This window comes from Myotis daubentonii, chromosome 9 (genome assembly GCF_963259705.1).
Source record: "Myotis daubentonii chromosome 9, mMyoDau2.1, whole genome shotgun sequence".
In the NCBI taxonomy this organism is placed as follows: Eukaryota; Metazoa; Chordata; class Mammalia; order Chiroptera; family Vespertilionidae; genus Myotis; species Myotis daubentonii.
The window spans coordinates 69,255,686-69,279,696 of NC_081848.1; the positions used below are offsets into that span (position 1 = coordinate 69,255,686).

The window sequence follows — 24,011 nt, forward strand, 5'->3', positions numbered from 1 at the left end:
CCTAGTTTTTTAATATTTTCAAACATAAATTTAAAAATTTAGAGACTCATTTAGAGACTCATTTAAGCATTTTAAAAAGTAACTGTGTATCTCCCCCCCCCCCCCCCACACACACACACACACACATACATTACCTTACATGACCTTTTCTGGCTCTTCCTACTAAAGGTGTGTTTTTGTGTGTGTGGTTGTTGTTTATAATCTATATTACAGAACTACAGGAGAAGTTGTATCAGGTGTTGTAAGTAAAGTGTTCAACCAACCCAAAGCCAAAGCCAAGGAGCTAGGTATCGAGATTTGTCTGATGTACATAGAGATTGAGAAAGGAGAGACTGTGCAAGAAGAGCTCCTAAAAGGCCTGGACAATAAGAACCCCAAGATTATAGTGGCCTGCATAGAGACCCTGAGGAAGGCCTTAAGGTAAGACCTTTTCTTTTTGCATTCGTTCTATTAACTAGGGTGTCTCAGTTGAGTTTGAGTTCCTGGTTTAAACAGAAATAAAAACTGCTAGACTTGACTTGGCACAATACCCATCAGGAAAGTGACTTAGAAAAGCTGAACTCATTCCTCGAGTGTGGCACTTTATATTTAGTAATTTTAGCCTTCAAGTGTATTGCATAGTTATTTTATTTAAGTTTCTTTCTCTCTCTTTCTCTTACTCTCTCTCTTTTTCTTTCTTTCTTTCATAGTAGGGGACTTTATTTTTTTGTGGCTTTGTTTTGTTTTGTTTTTAATCCTCACCCGAAGATATTTTTCCATTGATTTTAGAGAATGGAAGAGAGAGGGAAAGACAGAGAAATATCAGTGTGGGAGAAACACATCTATTGGTTGCCTCCTGCACGCACCCTGACCAGGGAGGGCGTGGGCCAGGGAGGAGTCTGGTACAACCAAGGTACATACCCTTGACCGGAATTGAACTCAGGACCCTTTGGTCTGCAGGCTGACGCTCTATCCCTTGAGCCAAACCAGCTAGGGCTTAAATTCCTTTCTAAGGAAGATGAACAGGGAATATTTCTGACCTATTCTTAGATAATGAATTGGCCTTTTTGTTGAAAAGCACTCCTCAGGGTATTTAAGCAGCTCTTTATCTGACATAAATTTATATACTTTGAAGTGTTAGCTATCCATAGTTTGTTGGCTAAGGTAGACCTTTGTTTAGGTGCCTTTTTATAAAATAGAAGCAAATGCTATATGCCTTTAAACAGAAGTACAGCAATAGCAAATAGAAAATAACTTACTCTTGTGTAATAAGTTATTTTCAGCCTTAGAATTTGGTGGTGAAGTTTTTCATGAGTAAGTGGTTGTAATTTGCTGTGGAAATCTGAATTAGACAAACCACTAGATCTGATTTGGCAGTCCTTATCTGATATCCTAGCCCCCAAACCATCCACGTGAGATACTTTAGAACAGCGGTCACCAACCGGTGGTCCGTGGACCGCTGGTAGTCCACGAGGTCCAAAAGGTTGGCTACCGCTGCTTTAGAAAACAGCTCTACTGAAACCCTAAATGTGTGACCTACGGAAGTGAAGATCATCTCAACTCAACTCTCTTATGATTTTGCATATGACCTACTTCTTGGAGAAAATGCTTCCTTTGGTGTTTATCTTAATAAAAGTATCAAAATGTTTAAATTTTGTTAAACTGTCTTCAGTTTATGTCTTAAACTTACGTTGTCTTTCATTTCGGTTCATAATGTTCTTTTATAAAATTTGTCTTTCACTTAGATTCTTGTGAAATAAATGTTTCCTCATGTCTAGCCTATTATTATAGTAGGCATGTATTTTTATGAATAGTAAATAGTATGCTGGTTCTTATCTTAGAAATTTAGTGAATTGACTTGATTATCAAAACTGCTTGTATCAATACATCTGTTCTGTTCTTATTAGATATCTAATAAAATATATATTTTACTATAATCTTCTACCTTTTAATTACAAGTTTTTCATCTAGAATGCTATAAACTCTGGTTACTTCATTTTAAACTGACTAGGAGAATAAGGGTAGAAAAAGAACAAGTTAGACATATCTTCTTACATCTTTTTTATAGATGTTATTTAATTTAGTCCCATCCCTGCATGGTTCTTTATTTGTCCTAAAGCATCTCAGAATATATAAGTGGAACTAGACAGTTCTCTCGGACCTTCAAGAACCTTGAGACCAAATGTTCAATCCTAGATTCCAGAGCTTCCGTAAGCTATCTGTTAGTGATAGTTTCAGGAGACCAAATATTGTTCTGTGGCCACTAAAACGGGCTCCTAGAACCCTTTTGTTTTTTTCTGTAGTAATGTGTTTAGTATCAAAATTAATTTTCTAAGGTATTTTCCATGTAGACCTGCTCCAAATGTTTTTTTACTTGTTTGTTTTGGCTTCGTTTTTTTATCTTTCAGAAGCAGGCAAGGATAGTGAAACAAATAAAAAATCAGATGAAACAGTAATAATGTAAAGGAAAATTAAGAATTCCAAATGTTAGATTCTTCAGGCACCATATTGAGCATCCCTAAAAAGAATGGTTTATCATTATCATAGGCAATCTTGGAGATATCTAGTTTAGTTTCATGTTAAGATACCTATATTTAAACTATTTACACAATCAGGTGTCTTGTTAAATATCACTTCTAGAGAGAGTATTTTCACAGTCTCCTTTTTTGGCCTATTGGAATATGTCAGTAGCTATTACTGAAAAATTTTGTTGTATATATGCATTTGAGATAAATCTGTACACATTAGATCATAGATGAGTAATATATATGGGTCTTACTAGAGAATTTCAGTGTTCTTTTATAACTAAATTCCTCTTGCTCCAGAATGTTATTCAGAAATGTTAACAGTGAATCAGAAAGCTAAATTTGGCAAGATGGGAACTTAAAACTATAATATGTGACAGATATATAAGGTTACAGTTTTACCTTTCCTCTGGCTGCTCTGAAAAGCCATCTTTGCATTGTTCCTGTGGCCGCCTCTCCCTTCGCTGCAGCCACGTCTGCCCCACACCTCCTCTACCACTGCTTTTTCGCCAGAGTCCTTTTTAAAAAATCTGCTGCAGATCACTGGCATGCCCCACCATGTCAGATGTGGCCATGGACACCAGCTCTGACATCACCACCAAGGACTTAAAAGGAGAAAGAAGTTGAGGAGGATGCAGAGAATGGAAGAGACACACCTGCTAATGGGAATGCTATGAGGAAAATGAGGAGCAGGAAGTAGATGAAAAAGAGGAAGAAGGAGGTGAGAAGAGGAAGAGGAGGAGGAAGGTGATAATGAAGAAGAAGATGGAGATGAAGTTGAGGAGACTGAGGCAGCTACTGGCAAATGGGCAGCTGAAAATGATGAGGATGAGGATGTTGACACCAAGAAGCAGAAGACCAGTGAGGATGGCTAAACAGCAAAAAAGGAAAAGTTAAAATTTTTCCCCATAAAAGGTCACTGTGACCTATTCATCCCCCACTTCCCATCTCAGAATCTAAACCTGGTTACCTTAAAGAGTCACAGATGACATGTGATCTTCGCCACCCAAAGAACCAAAACTTCCAAGGTCCTGCTTTTTTTCTTAAAAGTACTTTTAAAAGGAAAATTTGTATTTTTTATTTACATTTTATATTTTTGTACATATTGTTAGGAGTTAGCCATTTTTAATGACCTCGCGATGACCAAACCAGCCTTTGGAACATTCTCCATCCTATTTCTGACTTTATTTGTGGAGTGACCATGTTCATTATAATCCCAAAGGAGAAAAAAAAAAACCTTGTAAAAAGCAAAAACAACAAAAAAAATCTTACTCAGAGCAATCCAGTAACTTTCTGTGTATACACTTGGCTCTACTATAAGTAGTTGGGTTTATATGAAATGGTTAAAAGGGCCCAAAATTAAAGGTTTCTTTTTTCTTCTTTTTTTGGCTAGGAAGTTGCTGTTTGTTTATTTGGTCTTTTTGATGTGTGTGAAACTGTTGTACAACAATAAACTGGAATTTTATTTTGCTGGAAAAAATAACAATTAAGTAAATTAGTAATTGTGTTACCGTTCTTAAAGAAGTCAGAATACAACTTTTTCCTATGGAAAACTGAAGCAAAAGGTTTAAGTTGCCTGGAGTTACAGTGTAATAGCTTTAAAATCAGGAATGAAACCACATACTGCCAGGATTAGTTATCTATTGAGTTGAGCAAACCACCTTAATTGTAAGAACTATTAAAAAGTTTTTTGAAAGCAGATTTCACTCATCTAAGTATTTATAAACATATTTGTTTATATTTTTATGCTTTTATATGTATATGCATGTATATTTAAGATATCACAAAAATGTTGGTCCTTTAAGGACTTGAATTATTCCTACTCTAGTTATCTAGAAAGTTAGCTTTAAAATGGTAATCTTGCCCTGGCTAGTATGGCTGTTAGTTGGGCGTTGTCCCATGCACCAAAAGTTTTCTGGTTCTTGGTTGGATTCCTGGTCAGGGCACATGCCCAGGTTGCAGGCTCAATCCCGGGTAGGGTAGTGCGCAGGAGGCAGGCAATTGATGTTCTCCTTTCACATCAATGTTTCTCTTTCTCCCTCTCCTCTCCCTTCCTCTTTCTCTAAAAATAAAAAATATATATATTAAAAATAAATAAATAATGTAGTAGTATTATTTTGGACCCAAGACATTAAATAGTGTTTTTGGAATAATGACATACAAACTTAGATGTGGTTATGAATTCCCTTCTTTTCTGCCTTAAAACTCAACTTATATAATTCTATAATATATGGATATGGAACTATGTTTGTGTGAATGAAAGCTAACACTTTACCCAAGCAAGCACGTTGACAATTGTTTTTCCAATATTTTACATCTAGTGAATTTGGTTCCAAAATCATCTTGCTTAAGCCAATTATCAAAGTGTTGCCAAAACTCTTCGAGTCTCGAGACAAGGGTGTTCGAGATGAAGCCAAACTAATTGCTGTGGAGATTTACAGATGGATTCGGGATGTTCTGAGACCTCCATTACAAAATATAAACTCTGTCCAGGTGAGGCACAAAGTTTTTGCATCAGGTTAATATATGAAGTTGTTTCCTTCTTATTGTTGTTGATATTCTCTCCTTACAAACAATTATTTAAATCAGTTGGTTCTTCTGAGCATAGCCAACTTGTCTCTATTGTTACTTTGTCCTCTCAAGGTAAATACCATGCATTTGGTGATTCCTGTATCTTAGTCTTGAATCTGTAGCAGTTTAAAAGATCCCTTTATAATGCTATTGGTAGCAGGATTTAATATCTGTTTGGACAAAATTAATTTCTTTTTTTGTTATAATTGATTATAGACTTTATCTGATACAAATATATCTGAATTCATGAACTAATAAGAGTGGCCAAAAAAATGGATTTTCTTTTTTCTGTGTGCTCAGCGGTACATCTTCAGTGTAGTAAATATGAGTCAGTTTGTCTTATGCTACAAAATGTATACAGTTTAAATTTATCTTGTCCCTTTAGAGCCATATAAATAAGAAATTAGCCCTGACCGGTTTGGCTCAGAGGATAGAGCTTTGGCCTGCGGACTCAAGGGTCCCAGGTTCGATTCCGGTCAAGGGCATGTACCTTGGTTGCGGGCACATCCCCAGTAGGGAGTGTGCAGAAGGCAGCTGATCGATGCTTCTCTCTCATCGATGTTTCTAATTCTCTATCCCTCTCCCTTTCTCTCTGTAAAAAGTCAATAAAATATATATTTTTTTAAAAGAAATTAAGTTCTTACATAAGTAAATATAAATGTTAAGTATATTATCTAATGGTAGAGATGTAGATAATCTTTTAAAAATATTTTATTATATTTACAGTTGAAAGAACTAGAAGAAGAATGGGTCAAACTGCCAACAGGTGCTCCTAAACCAACTCGGTTTCTGCGTTCCCAGCAAGAATTACAAGCGAAATTGGAACAGCAACAGTCCGCTGGTGGAGATGCTGAGGGAGGTAAGCCCATTTTAAACACCTGTCTCTATAAAAATTGGCAAGAACAGGCCCTACCATAAGAACAGGTTCACTAGGCATATTTTATAGGACTGCCATTTAATAAAATATAAGCTGCATATAGTACTAATAATTCTATATCAAGATTTCATTAGAGGTGTGAGAGGACTGAAAACAGAAATAAAATCATTCCATCCATTTTTGTTGTTTTTCTCCTGGAAGGTGGTGATGATGGTGATGAGGTGCCACAGATAGATGCTTATGAGCTTTTGGAAGCAGTAGAAATTCTTTCCAAACTTCCCAAAGACTTTTATGATAAAATTGTAAGTAATGGTAAACTTCTTTCATTTATTTCATTTTAAGTAGCTACTATAGTATGATTAGAAATGCTCTGCTGAGACATTTCCTGGTGTACCCTTCCACCCTATATCTTCTCTAACAGAGTGAATTAGTTGCTGCTTCTTTGTTCCCATAGACTTTGTATATATACTTTTGCACTTTTTTTACATCTTGCCAAAAACTAGCACACTTTCTTGATGTCTGCCTTTTCCTATTGTCTCTCTGGTTTTACCTTTAAATATCTCTCAAATTCATCTCCATATTTTCATCCCACTGTCTAGTACAGGGGTGGGCAACCTTTTTGTGAGTCCGTGCCAAAACCAGCAAAATCTCTGACTCAAAATTCTTCTGCGTGCCAACCCTAATTTTTTGAGAACATGTTACGCCTACTTGATATCTCTTAAGGTGTACGTATGTGAAGAACCTTGAAGAAATAATAAAATTCATTCGAGCGACAAAAACACAGTATATGATGATGAAAAATACATTTATTTCTTAATGTATACATGTACACTGACAGTCTGACAGAAAACTTTATGACTCGTTTGATATTATCAGTGGGACTTTTGCTGCTGCATCACTGATGACAGAGATTTTACATGAGGTTTATATTTCGTGACCTTCAGAGATATGCACGAGCTACTACTTTCATCCGTCAGGCTACTCCTATTATGAGACTTAACAAAATTCATCACTGAGAACAAAGATTCACAAGTGTATGTGGATGAAAACATGGAGAGTAATGCTGTTGCAAAGTTTTTTTAAACAGAAAAAATTTTCTGGAATGGCATTGCAAGCCCTCAATAGTTCGTTTTCGACACTATTGAAATTGCTCTTCCCCTCTCTCATCAATCCATGTCTATGGTCTTTAAGATAACTTGTTACGTAAAATTATTTATCTAAGATGCACCTACACTGAATTTATCTGAAAAAGAAAAAAATCGATATTAAGAAAAAAATTGTAAATGGAAGATTATAAGAGAGGGTTTCGTGTGCCAGCAAAAGTTACTGTCGTACCATGTTTGGCACGTGTGCCAGGGGTTGCCCACCCCTGGTCTAGTAGTTACTCTAGGGTTTCTTGACCTTGGCACTGGTGACATTTTCCCCCCTGATAATTCTTTTATTTTGGGGACTCTCCTGTGCTTTGTAGGCTGTTTAGCAGCATCTCGGACTTTCACCCACTAGATATCAGTAATACCAATCTCCTAAGTCCTGATATAAAAAATGTCTCCAGCCTTTGCTAAATGTATTCCAAAAGACAAAAGTATCCCCAATTGAGAAACAGTCTTAGGCCAACCACCATCATATCTTGCCTAATGTGCTACAGTACTACAGTTGTCTTCTTCTTCTTCTTTTTTTTTTTTTTTGTTGTTAATCCTCACCTGAGGATATTTTTCCATTGATTTTTAGGGAGAGGGAAAGAGAGAGGGCAAGACAGAGAGGAACATCAATGTGAGAGAAACATATCAATTGGTTGCCTCCTGCATGAGCCCTGATCAGGGCCCGAGCCGGGGAGGCGCTAGCAACCAAGGTACATGCCCGTGACCGGAATCGAACCTGGGACCCTTTGGTCCACAGGCCGACGCTCTATCCACTGAACCAAACCGGCTAGGGCTACAGTTGTCTGTTTAGAAGACTCCTGTCTTTGCTCTTGCCTCCTCCTTCCCATCAGATATCACAATGTAATTAGAGGTGTCAGTTACCAAAATGCAAATCTTCTTATATCATTGCCTCAATAAAACTCTTTAATGGCTTCCATGAGTTTTAAGATGATGTCTGAGATCATCCTGTGGCCCTGAAGGTCATTTCTGGTACCTTTGAGGCCTCTGCTTACCTTCCAGTCACACCTTTAATTGCTCTCCACACTCCAGTCATGTGGAACTTCTCCCAGTATCAAATGTGCCACACTTGTTTTTTTTTCTTATAAACTTTAGGACTTAACATTGCTGTTCTTTCTACTTATTCATTTTTCTCCCCCCATTCAGCTCATGATGCCTCTTTATCTTCTGGATCTCACCTTAAGCATCACTTTTTAGGAGAGATCCTATTTGTCAGCCTAAACAAGGTTAAAACCTCTTGCTGGGTTACCAAAGCCTTGTAGTTATTCACTAAAGAGCTTCCTATCTCTGCTAATATCTCCTTTCATATTCTATAAACTTCTGATTAACAACTAAATATTTAATAAATTGAAATGAACGGTAATGTCCTCTAGGGAGGCTAGTTTATCATCTTTCTGTCCTCAATTCTTTCAAATAGTGCATATTCAAAATATTGAATGATTCCTTGATCTCTAGTGGAGCATATTCTCCTTTATGGCCATAAAAGAAGAGGGTTAACATTTTACTCCCAACCTAGAAAACTAATCTTCAAAATTAGAACAGTTTTGGTTGTTGGTTATGTGATTGTTCTTTTCTGGTCTTTTTAGTGTTGTCAGTATGGAAATTCCTTTCTCCTGTAGTTGTGCCACTGCCGGAAACTTTAGAAATGCTTTCTAGCAATGTTTTCTGTTTGATACCTGCTCACTAGAAAACGAGAAGGAAAAACCTATGGCATCTTATTCTGTTTACTTACTTTAGAACTTAGGAATATGAAATATGAAAATACTTTTTATATATGAACACAATTTTATATATGTGAGCAAAACATTCTGATTAGCTGTACAGGTTTGCAGTTTTGTTTTTTTAACCAGCTTTAGAAAAGTTTCTGAAAACAGAAAATATTTATCTTTGAAATAGTAGCATGAAAGAAATAGACTTTTATTTTGCTGTCATATTTTCTATTCTACAAATGACTCGTATTGTGTCTTGCAGGAGGCAAAAAAATGGCAAGAGAGAAAAGAAGCCCTGGAGGCTGTAGAAGTACTAGTGAAAAACCCCAAATTGGAAGCAGGCGATTATGCAGATTTAGTAAAAGCTTTGAAGAAGGTAAACGTGAGGAGTTTCAACATTGGTGTCCCAACAGCAGCCCAGGCCATTGTATTTTTCTTTATCTATCATCCTTTTTATCACAAAACATTGCTATTTAAGAAACACTGTTGGTGGTTTTAAATTCTAAGCATTTATTTTTAAAAGATTGATTAAAACTATTATTCTCGTTTAGTTTGGAGGGATTGGTTTTCAATCTTTGTTTATTATCATTTTAAGTATGCTATTTAATAACATGTACACCTCAAGAAAGAGAGGGTCTTGCTGACCTAGACCCAAGTATTCCAGTTTTATAATTCTGTAGGATGAACTATTTATTTTGCTCCATTTAATAGGACAGATATTACATATGAAGAATTTATTTCTTAGATAGTTGGCGGATGATGACACACTATATTGTATCAGCATGTAAGGCACAGGATAATGGTCAATTATAAAGCAGGCAAGTACTAAATTAGAAAGAAATATTTTTAGAAAATAATTCCATTGATATTGCTTAGGTCTAACCAAGTTGATTGCTCCTGATAGATATTTTTTTATCTCCTGGCTTTTCATAAAATCTGAAAGTATAGATCAAACACCGTGGGTATGGTTATAGAATGTAAGAACAAACTGAAGACTTCGTCTTGAATACAGCAAGATTGAAAACTTGGCTTGTTTTCCTCAGCCTGAAATTACAGAGAATTAAACTAGTGGGGGAAGGAGGTTAATCTTTAATTATATTAAGTACAGTAATTCTCATTATTCCAGTAGTTATGGTCTATAAAATTACCACAAATGCTGAATTAGCAAATACTGAACCATTATTTCTTGGGGAAATACAGGGTTAGGATCCTGCAACCCTTTGATCATAACATTTTTTTTTTAATATATTTTATTGATTTTTTACAGAGAAGAAGAGAGAGGGATGACAGTTAGAAACATTGATCAGCTGCCTCTTGCACACCTCCTACTGGGGATGTGCCCACAACCAAAGTACATGCCCTTGGCCGGAATCGAACCTGGGACCTTTCAGTCCGCAGGCCGATGCTCCATCCACTGAGCCAAACCGGTCAGGGCTGATCATAACATTTTTATCAACTGACACATAAAACAATACATAACCATGTTTTATTCTTTTTGAAGACATCTTATTTAATATATATTATTGATTTATTAACATTGAACTCACAGCCAACAGCCTTATAACTCATGCCTGAACAAAGCTTATCCAACACACAAAATTTCTGTGTAAGGTACATCACAGCCTTTTTGTGCTTAGGAACGCCGAACAGAACTTCAGCACTACACTTGAGGGTCATTTTAAATAGTGAAAGCACATTTTTAAAAAGCACCAAAATGAGCCCTAACCAGTTTGGCTCAGTGGATAGAGCGTTGGCCTACGGACTGAAGGATCCCAGGTTCAATTCCGGTCAAGGGCATGTACCTTGGTTGCTGCCTTGGTTGCTGCGGGCTCAATCCTTAGTAGGGGGTGTGCAGGAGGCAGCTGATCGATGTTCTCTCTCATCGATGTTTCTAACTCTCTATCCCTCTCCCTTCCTCTCTGTAAAAAATCAATAAAATATATATTTTTAAAAAATAATAAAAAGAACCAAAATGCATACAAAAAAACCCCCCAAAACATGACACTAAATAGATCACAAAAAAGATACTTGTTTTCTGTATGAAAGAAGAAAGTAGTGTTTTGTTCAGTCTCAGCTGAGAATGTGCACATCAGGCAACTCTGATTTTTTGTAGCTCTGTGCTTGTCTATGAATGACCAGAAAGTGCTGCGGGTAAGAAAGCAAGAGCTCTAGTGTAAAAACAGGTTTGAACCACCATTTGCTAGCTCTGTGACCTAGAGCAAGTTAATGTCTACTTAATTTTTGAGATCTACAAAATTGAGATAATAATAGTACTTGCTTTATAGAGTTTGGATGAGTATTAAATGAAATAGGATTATAGCACCTATAAAATTGTCATCTAATTCATTCTTAATAAATGTTAAGTGTCTTTATGATCCTTACTCCTCAGCACTTAGGGATTACATATAGGTGCCAATTAGAACTTCCTTGCATGTTATGCGTTACTGATTGGTTAATTTGGGGAATTTGGAATGAAGCGTTCTGCTTACAGAATACCAAATCTTAGGGATTATGAAATCCAGAGTAGCCCAGCCAGTGTGGCTCAGTAATTGAACACCTACCAATTAACCAAGAGGTCACTGGTGTGATTCCTGGTCATGGCACATGCCCAGGTTGCAGGGTTGATCCCCAGTGGGGGGTGTGCAGGAGGCAGCTGATCAATGTTTCTATCTCTCTGTCCCTTTCCCTTCCTCTCTCTCTAAAATTAATAAACCATCTATATTATAAAAGGCCAGTGACCGTAATGACCAAACAACCCATCACCAGGAGGTGCATTGATGGGTCTCACGGTGCAGCGGGTCTGGGTCCTGCATGATTTCACGCACTGGGCCTCTACTATCTATATAAAAGCCTATGACGCAATGACATGCACTGACCACCAGGAAGCAGATGCTGGGCTCAGGGCTGGCAAGCACAGTTGTGGCGTCACAAGCCTCCGCAGCAGCGCTACTGAGCGGTGGTGGCGGCAGGGCCAGGATGAGCGGGAGTGGTGCAGCGCCCAGCTCAGGCTCCTCCTTGGCCACCTGCTGCTTCGCACTACTACATCCCTCAGAGGATGTCGGGACTGCCAGTTTGGGGGATTAGGCCGAAACAGGCAGTCCTACATCCCCTGAGGGGTCTTGGATTGCAAGAGGGTGCAGGCCAGGCTGAGGGCCCCACTGGTGCACGAATCCGTGCACCGGGCCTCTAACTTTTAAAATAAAATAAAATCTATAGTGAAATGAAAGCATTACTTCTACTTCAGAAAACAAAAAAACAAGGGTTTGGGGCACTTAAAAGCAGCTTTTTAATACCAGGTGACTTGGGCAGTATACCAAGAGTAAAATTTTATTTTATTTATTTATTTATTTATTTTTAAATATATTCTATTGATTTTTTACAGAGAGGAAGGGAGAGAGATAGAGAGTTAGAAACATCGATGAGAGAGAAACATCGATTAGCTGCCTCCTGCACATCTTCCACTGGGGATGTGCCCGCAACCCAGGTACATGCCCTTGACCGGAATCGAACCCGGGACCTTTCAGTCCGCAGGCCGACGCTCTATCCACTGAGCCAAACCAGTTTCGGCCAACAGTAAAATTTTAGCAGGAAAGAACCCAGGCATAGTCACTGTCTTGCTAAAGTGACACAGACACAGCAACTACCTGTGAGTTTTGGTAAGTGCTAGGCTCTGTGGGGTGTAATATAGGAGTGTGGTAGTATGAAGAGTGCTGGAGGAAACTCTGCTAAGAGGCTTTAAATACAAACTTGATATCATTAGGTAACTAAACTGGTAACTGTGAAGCCAGAAAATCCCTCAGAGGAATGGTTGCAATGGTGTTTGTAATTTGGAGTCTGCATGGACTTCTTGATGGTACCTACGGCAGTTTCTACCTGTGCTCTTGGGGTATACATGTTGAAAGCTGCTGCTCTGTGGGGTCTTCCAGAAAAACATTGTCTTAGCTTCCCTGCCCCAAAGCAAAGTCAGTGGCTTCCAGCTTCCCATCCATTATCAGAGTCTCCTCCTCTACAGTGTGCAACTCTGACAGCCCAGACTATCACTAATGGAGAGTTAGTGATTGGAAGTTGAGGTTTTATATCTATTTTATTAATAAAACTTCAAGATAGAGTCTAAACATACTGAAGGGAAGCTCCCAAATTTGATACTGTTAAAGAAGAATCTCCTCGTTTGTAGGAAACTTAATTGGCTATTAACATAGTAGCTTTTAGAGTTCTTTTAAGAGAAAGTTTTCAGCTCTCTTCTACAGGGTTGTGACTGGTGGTGGTTGTTTTCTTTTTCCCTGTAGGTAGTTGGAAAGGACACCAATGTCATGTTGGTGGCTTTGGCAGCAAAATGTCTTACTGGCCTGGCTGTTGGGCTAAGGAAGAAATTTGGACAATATGCAGGACACGTAAGTAACATTTTTTTATTTTTTAAAAAATATATTTTATTGATTTTTTTTAGAGAGGGGAAGGGAGAGGGATAGAGAGTTAGAAACATCAATGAGAGAGAAGCATCAATCAGCTGCCTCCTGCACATCCCCCACTGGGGACGTGCCCGCAACCAAGGTACATGCCCTTGACCGGAATCAAACCTGGGACCCTTGAGTCCACAGGCTGACGCCCTATCCACTGAGCCAAACCGGTCAGGGCAGTTAACATTTATTTTAAGTACAAATCAACAATATTATCAAGAATGTCAGACTAGTTTGCTCTATGCTTTAAAACAGCTCTTCAGCATAGATCTTTATATATTGGGTAATATAAATTTCTCTCTAAGTTTTATTAATATTGAGCATAACTCCTCATAACATTTCAATGAAGATGTCAGTTATAACTAAATTCATTAGCTTTATGTAGAAAATCAGGCACTTGGCCTAAAGTACTTGGTTGAGTTGAGTTGATTTGCTTATTATTTATTAACTAGAGGCCTGGTGTACCAGCAGGGTCCCTCGGCCTGGCCTGTGGGAACGGCCCAAAACCCGCTCTCTGACATCCCCTGAGGGATGATTGCAAAAGGGTGCAGGCCAGGCTGAGGGACCCCAACAGTGCACGATTGGGCCGGGGAAGGAAGCGGGAGGTTAGCCAGCTGGGGAGGACCATGGTAGGGCTCCAGGGTGTGTACAGCCCATCTCGCTCAGTCCCAATTGGCCAGACCCTTGCAGCAAGCTAACCTACCAGTTGAAACATCTGCCCCCTGGTGGTCAGTGCACATCATAGCAACTGGTCAACCAGTCGACTATCTGCCCCTGGTGGTTGGTGCAGCCTTAGCATATTATTAGCGAGTGGTTGAGCAGCTTTAGCATATCTACACTAATAAAAGAGAAAAATGGTAATTGGCGTACGATGATACCCTTTTCATTGGCTAATCAGGGCTATATGCAAATTAACTGCCAACTAAGATTGGCAGTTAACTGCCAACAAGATGGTGGTTAATTTGCATATGTAGGCACAATGCAGGGAGGCGAAAGGGAAAGCAGGAAGAAGCCCCCTGCCACTGACAGTGATCGGAAACCCAGGGGGGAGCTAAGAGCTGGGGGGCAGGGCAAAGGCGGCCCTGGGGCCGCCTTTGCCCTGCCCCCCAGCCATGATCAGAGAATCAGGCGCCTTTGCCGCCCTGGCCAGTGATAGCAGGAAGTAGGGGTGGAGCCAGCGATGGGAGCTGGGCACGGTCGAAGCTGGCAGTCCCGGGAGCTAGGAGTCCCTTGCCTGGGCCTAAAGCGGAGCCCACGATCGCGGGGCCGCTGCCACTGCAGGTCCCCGCTGCCTGGGCCGGACACCTCAGCCAGAGGCGTTAGGCCTGGGCAGGGGCGGAGCCTGCAACCACGGGGAGCTGGGGGTCCCCTGCCCAGGCCTGACACCTGGGCCAGAGACATCAGGCCTGGGCTGGGGGCAGAACCAGTGATGGGGGGAAATGAGGGTCCCCTTCCCAGGCCTGACGCCTCTGTCAGAGGCGTCAGGCCTGGGCAAGGGGCCGATCCTGCGATTGGAGGGTGATGGGGGTCAACGCCTGAGGGCTCCCAGTATGTGAGAGGGGGCAGGCTGGGCTGAGGGACACTCCCCCCCCCCCCCCCACACACACACACACACACACACCCAGTGCACGAATTTCGTGCACCGGGCCCCTAGTTATTAGCATATTATACTTTGGTTGAATGGACAACTGGACAATTAGCATATTAGGCTTTTACTATATAGGATACCTTGCTCTGTTCTTGCAACATTATATATAGTATAACAGGATGAAATAAAACTTAGAATAACCAGGACAGAGCAAAAATGAGAGTAGGAAAGGCCATATAAAACCAGAAGTGAAATTAATATATAAGATATATTTTATAGTGTTTTCCTATTTAAAAAATAATTTACTCATATACCTGAGACATTTTACATAGGTTACACTGTTGGTGATATATCAGTTTACTTTATTCTAAGAAATCTCTCTGAAGACATTTGTTGAATATACTATTTTCTTTGTATAAATTTGGAAACAATCACATTTGATAACAGCTTTAGTAAATTGAGATATTTAACTGTGACATTCGTCAGTTTGCCTCTAAATCTGGTCTGAATTACTTAGAATGCTCCAGCATCTGAAAATGGACTATTAGGAGACTCAGTTAGGTTTTACTTGCTAGCCACTTACCATTTGATTCCCTACATCCGTGGTTGGCAAACTGCAGCTCGCGAGCCACATGCGGCTCTTTGGCCCCTTGAGTATGGCTCTTCCTAAGCCTTAGGAGTACTGTAATTAAGTTAATAACAATGTACCACCTATATAGTTTAAGTTTAAAAAATTTGGCTCTCAAAAGAAATTTCAATCGTTGTACTGTTGATATTTGGCTCTGTTGACTAATGAGTTTGCCAACCGCTGCCCTAGATGAACTTAGGAGTCTCCTAATAGTCCATACCATGTGTCAGTTTTATATCATGAAGTTAATATCTAACCTCTCGTAGTTATGGTATTTGGAGCTCATTTACTCATAGAATTAAAAATAATTTCAGAGAACTTAACTGAGAAAAATGATAGTACCAAATAAAAATAAATCATGACTAGCTTGTTACCAGGGAAATAAAAATAAGGTCCAAAAAAGCCTTAGTCACATAAATCATATATTGAAGTAAAATTATAATTAATATTTTTATAACAATCAATGCATATTGTATAATATCTATGTGAATATGCTATCAGTGTATTAATGAGCTTTTTGTCATTTTTATGTTACTTATTAGAACATTTTATACTTTTTTATTAGGGATAAGTATTCAAGCTAGAAAACAATTTTTTAAACACATTTCAATTGACTAAATTATAGTTGGCCTTGGCCCATGTGGCTCAAGGGTTGAGCATCACCCTATAACCAGGAGGTCACGGTTCAATTCCTGGTCAGGGCATATGCCACAACATTTTTATGACCCCCCAAAAAAACCCTATGCCCATTATCTGTCACTTCCCATTCTTCCCTACTCCTAGACCCTAATCTACTTTCTGTCTCTATGGAATTGGCATTTCATATAAATGGAATCATACATATGTGATCCTTTGTGACTGGCTTCTTTGATTTAGCATAATGTTTTCAAGGTTCATCCATGTTATAGTATGTATCAATACATCATTTCTTTTTGTTGCCAGATAATATTCTAGCTGTTCATTTTTATAGGTTGTGCCAACCATTTTGGAGAAATTCAAAGAGAAGAAGCCTCAAGTAGTACAAGCCCTGCAGGAGGCAATTGACGCAATCTTCCTTACTGTAAGCTCACAACATGCGCTTTTGTCTAAAGTAAATTTTGTTAATGCGATATTTTGATTGTTCTTTGCAGTTGAGAAAAGCTCATTGACCACATTTTATTTCTAAAGACCACACTACAGAACATCAGTGAGGATGTTTTAGCAGTAATGGATAATAAAAATCCAACCATCAAGCAGCAGACATCACTTTTTATTGCAAGAAGCTTCCGCCACTGCACTGCTTCTACCCTGCCTAAGAGCTTGCTAAAGCCCTTTTGTGCTGGTCTACTTAAGGTATAGACTCTCTTTGAAATTGGGGGAATATTTTATATCTAGGGAAGATTTTTTCCCCTACTAATTATGTACAGTGACTGGCTTTCAGACTGTTGATTATAGTCTTCTGAGAAGCTTTGGAAACTTGAATCTAAATTCTTGTATTGTTATGTTCGTATTCTTTAAACACAAGTTAGCTTTATAGTTCTAATTGCTAAACATTTTGTTTCTTATTTGGCCCATTTACTGGCATTCAGCTGTATCTGGCCAAGCACAGGCATACAGCTTGGATTATTTGAAGATCATTTGAATGTGAGGCACTTTAGATAGAGGGCGGGAGGAGAAGGAGGCACTTACATGCTGAATGGATTATCAGAGTTTCCTTAAGCAAAAAAGAATTTGTGAAAGAGTAACTGTTAATTGGCAAAAGGAAAGCAATATTTAGCTTCAGTGAATTGTAAAAGGCAAATTTTTTTATCAAACAACCATTATTCTGACTTAAAATCAGTAATACTTAAATTACCTTATATTGAGATAATGTTGTTTACTTCCGGACTATAGCACATCAATGATTCTGCTCCTGAAGTCAGAGATGCTGCATTTGAAGCGTTGGGTACCGCTTTGAAGGTGGTTGGTGAGAAAGCAGTAAACCCATTCTTAGTTGATGTGGACAAACTTAAGCTTGACAGGGTAAGTTAGTAATAGATTATAATGAAATTGGACAATAGTGTATTTGTCTGTTCTGTTTTATTAAGACAAAACTGATATCAACTCATGAGATTTATTTCATCATCACTGGTGGTTCACACCTAGAGTTTGAAGGTATAGCTTTTGAAGATTTAAATTTTATCTCAAGTTACAGTGATCATATTAGTAGAAACATCTTTGAAATTATAACAGAAATAAAGCTGAGTAACCATAATCTATAAAGGTGAAAACACTGTTTTAAAATAAATTTATTCTAATATCTGGAAAATTACCTTTCTAAATATGAATGTCTTCTATTTAAAATGTGGTTATTATAATTCTAATTTGTATAGAAATAAAATATAAGAAATTCTGGATAATTTATCTTTGTTAAAAAGGAAACTTTTCTCTCTAAATTCTCATATAGTTGTGATTTAAATCAGCGGTCGCCAGGTGGTCCGTGAGGTCCGAAAGGTTAGCGACCACTGGTTTAAGGAAACCTTTGGAGCAGCAGTTGCCAACTGGTGGCCCGTGATGTCCGAAAGGCTGGCAACTGCTAGTTTAGATGACCTATTAAGTAATAAAATAGTGATGGTGTTTCAAAGTTGGGCTTAATGATGTTCATCTCAATTTCATTCTCCAGATCAAAGAATGTTCAGAGAAAGTAGAGCTGGTGCATGGTAAGAAAGCTGGATTGGCAGCTGAAAAGAAGGAATTCAAGCCTGTTCCTGGAAGGACTGCTTCTTCAGGAGCCGCAGGAGATAAGGACACAAAGGATATTTCAGTACCCAAACCTGGACCCTTAAAAAAAGCACCTGCTACTAAGGTTAGTAGATGACTTTGAAAATATAGTTTAAAAATTAGAATTTATATAAGGTAGGGTCTCAATCTTACGTTAATAGTGGTCCTTCCAATATGATTTCATTTGAGAAATGAACTCATTACCACATTCAAAATATAGCAGAACATCTGTTTATGAAGACAGTGTGTTCCAACAATACATTTGGTTATTTGAAATTTTAATAGAGATAAAAATGGTAACGGAAGTACAGGAGTGCGTTTTAAGGGATCAGAAAGTATTATTAAATAATGAAATAAAATGTGGCAAGGCACTTAACATTAATAACATCACCTTTGTCATTTTGCTAAAACGCTGCTGAATTGCATCACTGAGACTCTATACCAGTCCAGGTCTTGTTACATTTGTACAGTGTGGAAGAGATAAGTGGCTTTCCTTTAGCAAACACTTGTCCTGTGGACTCTCTTGAGCATCGAGTTATCTACTGCATATGCAAAAAGTTTGATTCTCTTTGCCCACTCTGAACCCCAGCATGGAATTAGGGGAAGAAAACTGACTTAGTGAGATCACTTGGTGAAGCATATTAACTACATAATCTCATTTAATCATAACAACCCTTGAGATAAATGTTTTGTGACCCCTGTTTTTCCAGAAAAGGAAACAGGCTCAGCAAGGTTTAGTTACTGCACTGACTCTTACAATTTGTTCTGATTTTTTTTGTTTTGTTAATCCTCACCTGACGATATTTTCCCAGTGATTTTGTTTGTTTGTTTGTTTGTTTGTTTTTGAGAGAGAGAGCAGAAGGAAGGAGGAAGGACAGAGAGAGAAACATCGATTGGCTTCCTCCCACACACACCCTGACCATGGCCAGGTATTGAGCCTGCAACCCAGATACATGCCCTTGACCGGAATCGAACCCAGAACCCTTCAGTCTGTCCACGGAGCCAAACCAGCTAGTGCTTATTCTGACATTCTGATATTTTTATTGTTCACTTGTTTGTTTATTATGTCTCCCCACACCATATTGTAAACTTTCAAGGTTACAGATCTTGTCAGTGCTTGATTCTCCTATCCATAAAAGGAACTCAGATGTATTTATTGAATGACCAGAGTTGGAGAACTAGGACTTGAACCAGGTATCTCTAGCTATAGAGTCTGTGTACTTCCCTTCATATTATGCTTCAGCATTCTAGTTCAGGGTATTGGCAGCTATTTTCTCCTTTCTCACCATCTCCTGCCACTCGACAATGACCTGGACACCTGAGTCCTTTTCTTATCTTGCTGAATCCTTCCATGTTAGCTGGCTTTCTTTTATGAGGAATTCTTTAAAAAAAAAAAAATGGGAGAGGTGGCAACCTGCTTCAATTCCTCTGCTGAAAAAACAAGTAGGACAGTATCAGCCAGTAAGTCTACTAAGCCATAAATATATATGTCTGTTAAAAAGAAGAAGAAAAGAAGTAGATTTATTAATCAAGGTACCTTTTGATACAGAGAGTGCAATTATATGAAAGGATCCAAAAGATATACTCTAATTAATCACAGAGTATAGAATTTTCTATTTTTAGAGTTAGAAAACAAATCTCTCATTATGGGTTGGTATTATAAACCAACAAAACCATACCGCTATTAGTAAATCAGCAAATAGTAGCCATTTCCATTTAATTAAAAACCGGCATCTTAGTTTTGCTAATTATACCTTAAAAGCTTAGACTATGTTCAAGATAACATCTATACTAATAAAAGCCTAGGTGGTCCTCATGCCTTCACGTGCAACATCGTCACAAGATGGCCGCCACAAAGATGGCTGCACGCACACAGCAGAGGTGGGGCCCGGCAGCTGCTCCGTGCAGTGAGGCCTGGGGGTCCCGCAGCTCCTCGCTGGGCAGAGGAGGCCGGTCCCTGTACAGGAGTCGGGTCGCGACAGGGGAGGGCAATTGGGGGCAATCAGGCCAGCAAGGGAGGGCAATTGGGGGCAATCAGGCCAGCAGGGGAGGGCAGTTGGGGGTGATCGGGCCAGTAGGGGAGGGCAGTTGGGGGTGATCGGGCCAGTAGGGGAGGGCAGTTGGGAGTGATCAGGCCAGTAGGGGAGGGCAGTTGGGGGTGATCGGGCCAGTAGGGGAGGGCAATTGGGGGCAATCAGGCCAGCAAGGGAGGGCAGTTGGGGGTGATCGGGCCAGCAGGGGAGGGCAGTTGGGGGTGATCGGGCCAGCAGGGGAGGGCAGTTGGGGGTGATCGGGCCAGTAGGGGAGGGCAGTTGGGGGTGATCGGGCCAGCAGGGGAGGGCAGTTGGGGGTGATCGGGCTGGCAGGGGAGCATTTAGGTGTCGATGAGGTCGCAGGGAAGCAGTTAGGGGGCAGTCAGGCTGGCAGGCAGAAGTGATTAGGGGCCATCAGGCAGGCAGGCAGGCAAGCAAACAGTTAGGAGCCAGTGGTCCCGGATTGTGAGAGGGATGTCCGACTGTGGGATTGGGCCTAAACCGCCTTTGGACATCCCCCTGGGGGTCCCAGATTGGAGAGGGTGCAGGCCGGGCTGAGGGACAAACACCCCCCTTCCCCACCGCCGCCCCCCCCAGTCCCTCTGTGCATGAATTTTGTGCATGGGGCCTCTAGTTCATTTCAGAACAGGGATTGATGCTGAAGACCAATTTTTAAAAGAATACATTTTTATTGCTTTTAGAAAGGAAGGGAGAGGGAGAGAGATAGAAACATCAATGATGAGAGAGAGTCATTCATTGGCTGCCTCCTACATGCCCCCTACTGGGGATCGAGCCTGCATCCCAGGCATGTGAACTTGATGCTGGAATCAAACCCGGGACCTTTCAGTCCACAGGCTGACACTCTATCCACTGAGCAAAATCAGCTAGAGCGAGGTTGAAGGCTAATTTGATCATCTGTCATTTTTATCTTTTCTTTTTAGCCTACTTAACAAATACCCATAATAAGTAGAAGGAATGATGTGAATAATAATAATGTTTGTTACCCTATTAATGTTACTGCCTTGTGATAATTGGCTTTGTACCTTATGATAAACTGCTATTTTCTCATGATCTTTCAAAATACGTGAAATAAGTTTAAATCAAGATATTTGGGGGTGGGGGTAAAGGGGAAAGATCAACCAAAGGACTTGTATGCATGCATATAAGCCTAACCAATGGACACAGACACCAGGGGGGTGAGGGGATGAGTGGGGGGTTGGGGGGCAATGGGACGGATAAGGACACATATGTAATACCTTAATAAAGAAAAAAAAACATAATTCAGTTATGGAAACAATTTTTAAAAAGATATTTAAGTAGAATATTCACAGATAGAATTCAGTGGGTACAGTAGAAAGTATGACCAATTGAAGTTTATTCCAGAGTTCAAGAATGGTTCAATATTAATTTTAGAAAATTTACTGAATTTATAGATGACAAGAAATCTAATTTCAGCCCTGGCTGGGTAGCTCAGTTGGTTAGAGCATCGTCCCAGTACACCAAGGTTATAGGTTTGATCCTTGGTCAGGGAACATACAAGAGTCATCCAAGGAATGCATAAGTAAGTGGAATAATGAATTAATGTTTCTCTTTCTCTCTAAAATCAAGAAATACATTTTAGAAAAAAGAAAGCTAATTTTAGACACTTAAAAGGAATATAGTAAATTTTAACATATCTTTTTGATAAAAACTCTTAACCACATAGAAATGGATGAATACTTTGACATAACTTTATGTATATATACATATACATATACATATACATATACATATACATATATATTGACATATACATACAGGGTGTCTCCCAAAAATGTATACACACTTTAACACCTGATAGCTCACTTTTGAAAATGAAATGTATTTTAATTAAACACTGCCTTTATAATCATTCAAAGTGTGTGTATGCATTTTGTGGAGACACCACGCGCGCGCGCGTACACACTCAGCAGTAGACATAGCAAACCAAAAGTCATTATTGCCCTGGCCGGTTTGACCCAGTGGATAGAGCGTTGGCCTGTGAACTGAAAGGTCCCAGGTTCAATTCTGGTCAAGGGCACATACCTCGGCTATAGGTTCCTCCTCGGCCCGGGTGCGGCCAGGAGGCAACCAGTCAATGTATCTCTCTCACATCGATATTTCTCTCTGTCTTTCCCTATCCCTAAAGGTGAATGGAAAAATATCCTTGTAAGAGGATTATAAATAAATAAATAAACAAAATAAACTGTATAAAACAAAGCAAAACAACAACAATCAATGACAGAAATAAAAAAAGAAACAAGTCAGTATTATGCTTATTAATGATGAATACTAGAAGTATTCTTATTAAAATAGAAAATAAAACAATAAATCCCTGCTTGTACCATTATTGTTAAATAATGCTCTACAGTTAGACAAAAGAATAAAGTAGAGGTGTTAATATGAGGAAGGAAAAGGCAAAATTACATTTTTTTAGTTATGTGATCATATACTTGGAAAACTAAGCAAGTCGACTGAAAAACTAAGACAATAAGATTCAGTGAAATGGCCATCTTCAGCATAACTAGAGCACTCATTTGGCTGTAAGTGGGGTACCCTGTGATTAAGTATTGAGTAAATGATATGTTAAAAATTGTCCTTTACTATTATAGGAAAGATTTAGAGACATCAAATGTTAATTCTCAAATTAATCTGTAAATGTATATAATTCCAGTCCATCATTTTTATTTCACTAGATCGTTCTGAATTAGAGGTTCTTAAAATGGGTCCTACAGTTTCCCCCATATTGGTCTTCAAAAGATCTGTCTACCTTTGAAACTGCTAAATTTTGTGGGTGCCAAAAATAGTTTTTTGTTGTTGGTTGAGTTATCCCTCATTTTTAAAAATAAAAATTTATTGAGGTATAATTCACATACAACATATTAGTTTTATGTGTACAACATAATGATTTGATATTTTATATATTGTGAAGTGATCACCATAATAAGTCACCATACATAGTTACGGTGATCCCTCATTTCAATCAAATTTTCAAGAAGTCTCTGACCCACAAGAGTTTAAGAATCACTATTCTAAATCCTTAAGTGGTTTAAAATAAAATTTTTTTGTAATTGCATCTAGGCTGGCGGACCACCTAAGAAGGGGAAACCAAGTGCACCAGGAGGTGCAGGGAGCGCTGGAAACAAGAACAAAAAGGGATTGGAGACCAAAGAAATAGTGGAGCCTGAGCTCTCGGTCAGTATTATACAATATGTCTCAGACTCATAAAACCATGGAAAGTCAATATCTTTGAGAAGATTTGAGTTCTTTCTTGCTGAATTCTACGACATACAGTTATTTATTACTTTTTAGATTCTTGAAATTATCTTAGCCACCTTAGACAAACTTTCCCATTATGATACTAAAACAGGAGCCTCAGCATACATATAGGAATGTTCTTGTGTTTTTACATTCTTGCCATTTGTTTCCTTAAGCAGTTTTTAACTTTAATGTGTTTGTGTCTTACAGATAGAAGTGTGTGAAGAAAAAGCTTCAGCTGTCCTTCCTGCTACGTGTATACAACTTCTAGACAGCAGTAACTGGAAGGAAAGGCTGGCCTGTATGGAAGAGTTCCAAAAGGTAGGTGCATAGGGATGAGTTGAGTGTGAAAACTATATTATACAGAACTGATGAAATTAAAATGAAAGACTTGTCCTATTGCTGTGTTTTTTAACCAGTGAATATGTTTCATGGTGTTACCTAAAGGTAAGGCAGGGGTGGGGGTATTTATTTT

At 39.0% G+C, this 24,011-nt stretch overlaps 1 protein-coding gene and 1 pseudogene across 4 annotated transcripts in view; both read left to right on the forward strand.

Annotated features, from left to right (window-relative positions):
* The window catches only part of CKAP5 (cytoskeleton associated protein 5), an 89,844-nt gene that overhangs the window by 23,755 nt on the left and 42,078 nt on the right, over positions 1–24,011 (forward strand). For all 4 annotated transcript variants that reach the window (XM_059709493.1, XM_059709496.1, XM_059709495.1 and 1 more), the window contains exons 4-15: positions 214–420; positions 4,826–4,997; positions 5,802–5,934; positions 6,154–6,254; positions 9,081–9,194; positions 13,105–13,209; positions 16,459–16,548; positions 16,656–16,820; positions 17,361–17,489; positions 18,130–18,312; positions 23,360–23,473; positions 23,747–23,857. In XM_059709493.1, the coding sequence (XP_059565476.1) occupies positions 214–420; positions 4,826–4,997; positions 5,802–5,934; positions 6,154–6,254; positions 9,081–9,194; positions 13,105–13,209; positions 16,459–16,548; positions 16,656–16,820; positions 17,361–17,489; positions 18,130–18,312; positions 23,360–23,473; positions 23,747–23,857 (1,624 nt within the window). The remainder of the gene's footprint in view (positions 1–213; positions 421–4,825; positions 4,998–5,801; positions 5,935–6,153; positions 6,255–9,080; positions 9,195–13,104; positions 13,210–16,458; positions 16,549–16,655; positions 16,821–17,360; positions 17,490–18,129; positions 18,313–23,359; positions 23,474–23,746; positions 23,858–24,011) is intronic.
* LOC132241218 (prothymosin alpha-like) lies at positions 450–4,775 on the forward strand (annotated as a pseudogene).